A 1,047-nucleotide genomic window follows, 5' to 3' on the forward strand; every position below is an offset into this window, starting at 1 on the left:
ACGAGCTGCCAGAGGAAGTGGTGGGGGGCTGGCACAATGACAACATTTAAAAGGCACCTGGATGGGGGACGGGCAGGGTTCAGAGGGGTACACGGGCTGGTAGCGGACAGGTGGGGCTAGTCTAGGTTGGGCCGAAGGGTCTGTTTCCGTGACTGCACGACTGCCAGCCGTGGAGACGTCAGCTTGCCAACCTGGCCCTCGCAGCCTTTGCCTGCCCAGACGCGTGACCCTGCGCTTGTTCCTTCCCAGGTCAGCCCGCTGTTCGAAAAGCTGGACCCGGTTCGGATCGAGGGGTTGAGGAGCAAGTACGGAGGTCAGAAGGTGAATATTCCGCCCCCATCCCCTTCCCACAACCCCTGGGCTGCCCTCAGATTCAGAAAGGCGCCCCCCCCCCCCCGGCGCACCCCCCCCCCCCCCCCCTCCCCCCTCCCCCCGTCGCCCGGGAGGAGATAGAGTCTCGGTCAGGCTGTGAGCGGGAGCTGGATCCACACAGACCCATCAGCACTCTGCTGCCAGCCGACACTCCACTCGTACGTCAGCACTTCGACAAGTCTCCGGCAGTCTTCCAAGGCATCCCTGTCTGTTTTTATTTCAATGAACATCTTCGAGCGTGACAGGGAAGCTGTCGTCTTAATTGATGGCGTTTAACGACGCCACAAACCCACCGGGCTGCTGTTTCACTCAGTGTGTCCTCACTTCATCTCCCTTCATCCCTCTGCTGAACAAACGCTTATCTGTCTCTGAGTTAGCGCATCCCCGTCTCAGGGTTTGATACAGAGTAAAGCTACCTCTACACTGTCCCACCATCAAACACTCCCAGGGACAGGGGGGTTAGATACAGAGTAAAGCTCCCTCTACACTGTCCCACAGTCAAACACTCCCAGGGACAGGGGGGTTAGATACAGAGTACAGCTCTCTCTACACCGTCCCCCATCAAACACTCCCAGGGACAGGGGGTTAGATACAGAGTAAAGCTCCCTCTACACCGTCCCCCACTCCCAGGGATAGGGGGTTAGATACAGAGTAAAGCTCACTCTACACTGTCCC

General features: G+C 58.5%; 1 protein-coding gene across 1 annotated transcript in view; it reads left to right on the forward strand.

Moving 5' to 3' along the window:
* mars1 (methionyl-tRNA synthetase 1) overlaps positions 1-1,047 on the forward strand; it is a 6,170-nt gene that overhangs the window by 1,564 nt on the left and 3,559 nt on the right. Inside the window, exon 3 of the mRNA XM_043686418.1 lies at positions 250-321. Within this exon, the coding sequence (XP_043542353.1) occupies positions 250-321 (72 nt within the window). The remainder of the gene's footprint in view (positions 1-249; positions 322-1,047) is intronic.

Source organism: Chiloscyllium plagiosum, unplaced genomic scaffold (genome assembly GCF_004010195.1).
Source record: "Chiloscyllium plagiosum isolate BGI_BamShark_2017 unplaced genomic scaffold, ASM401019v2 scaf_467, whole genome shotgun sequence".
Lineage (NCBI taxonomy): Eukaryota > Metazoa > Chordata > Chondrichthyes > Orectolobiformes > Hemiscylliidae > Chiloscyllium > Chiloscyllium plagiosum.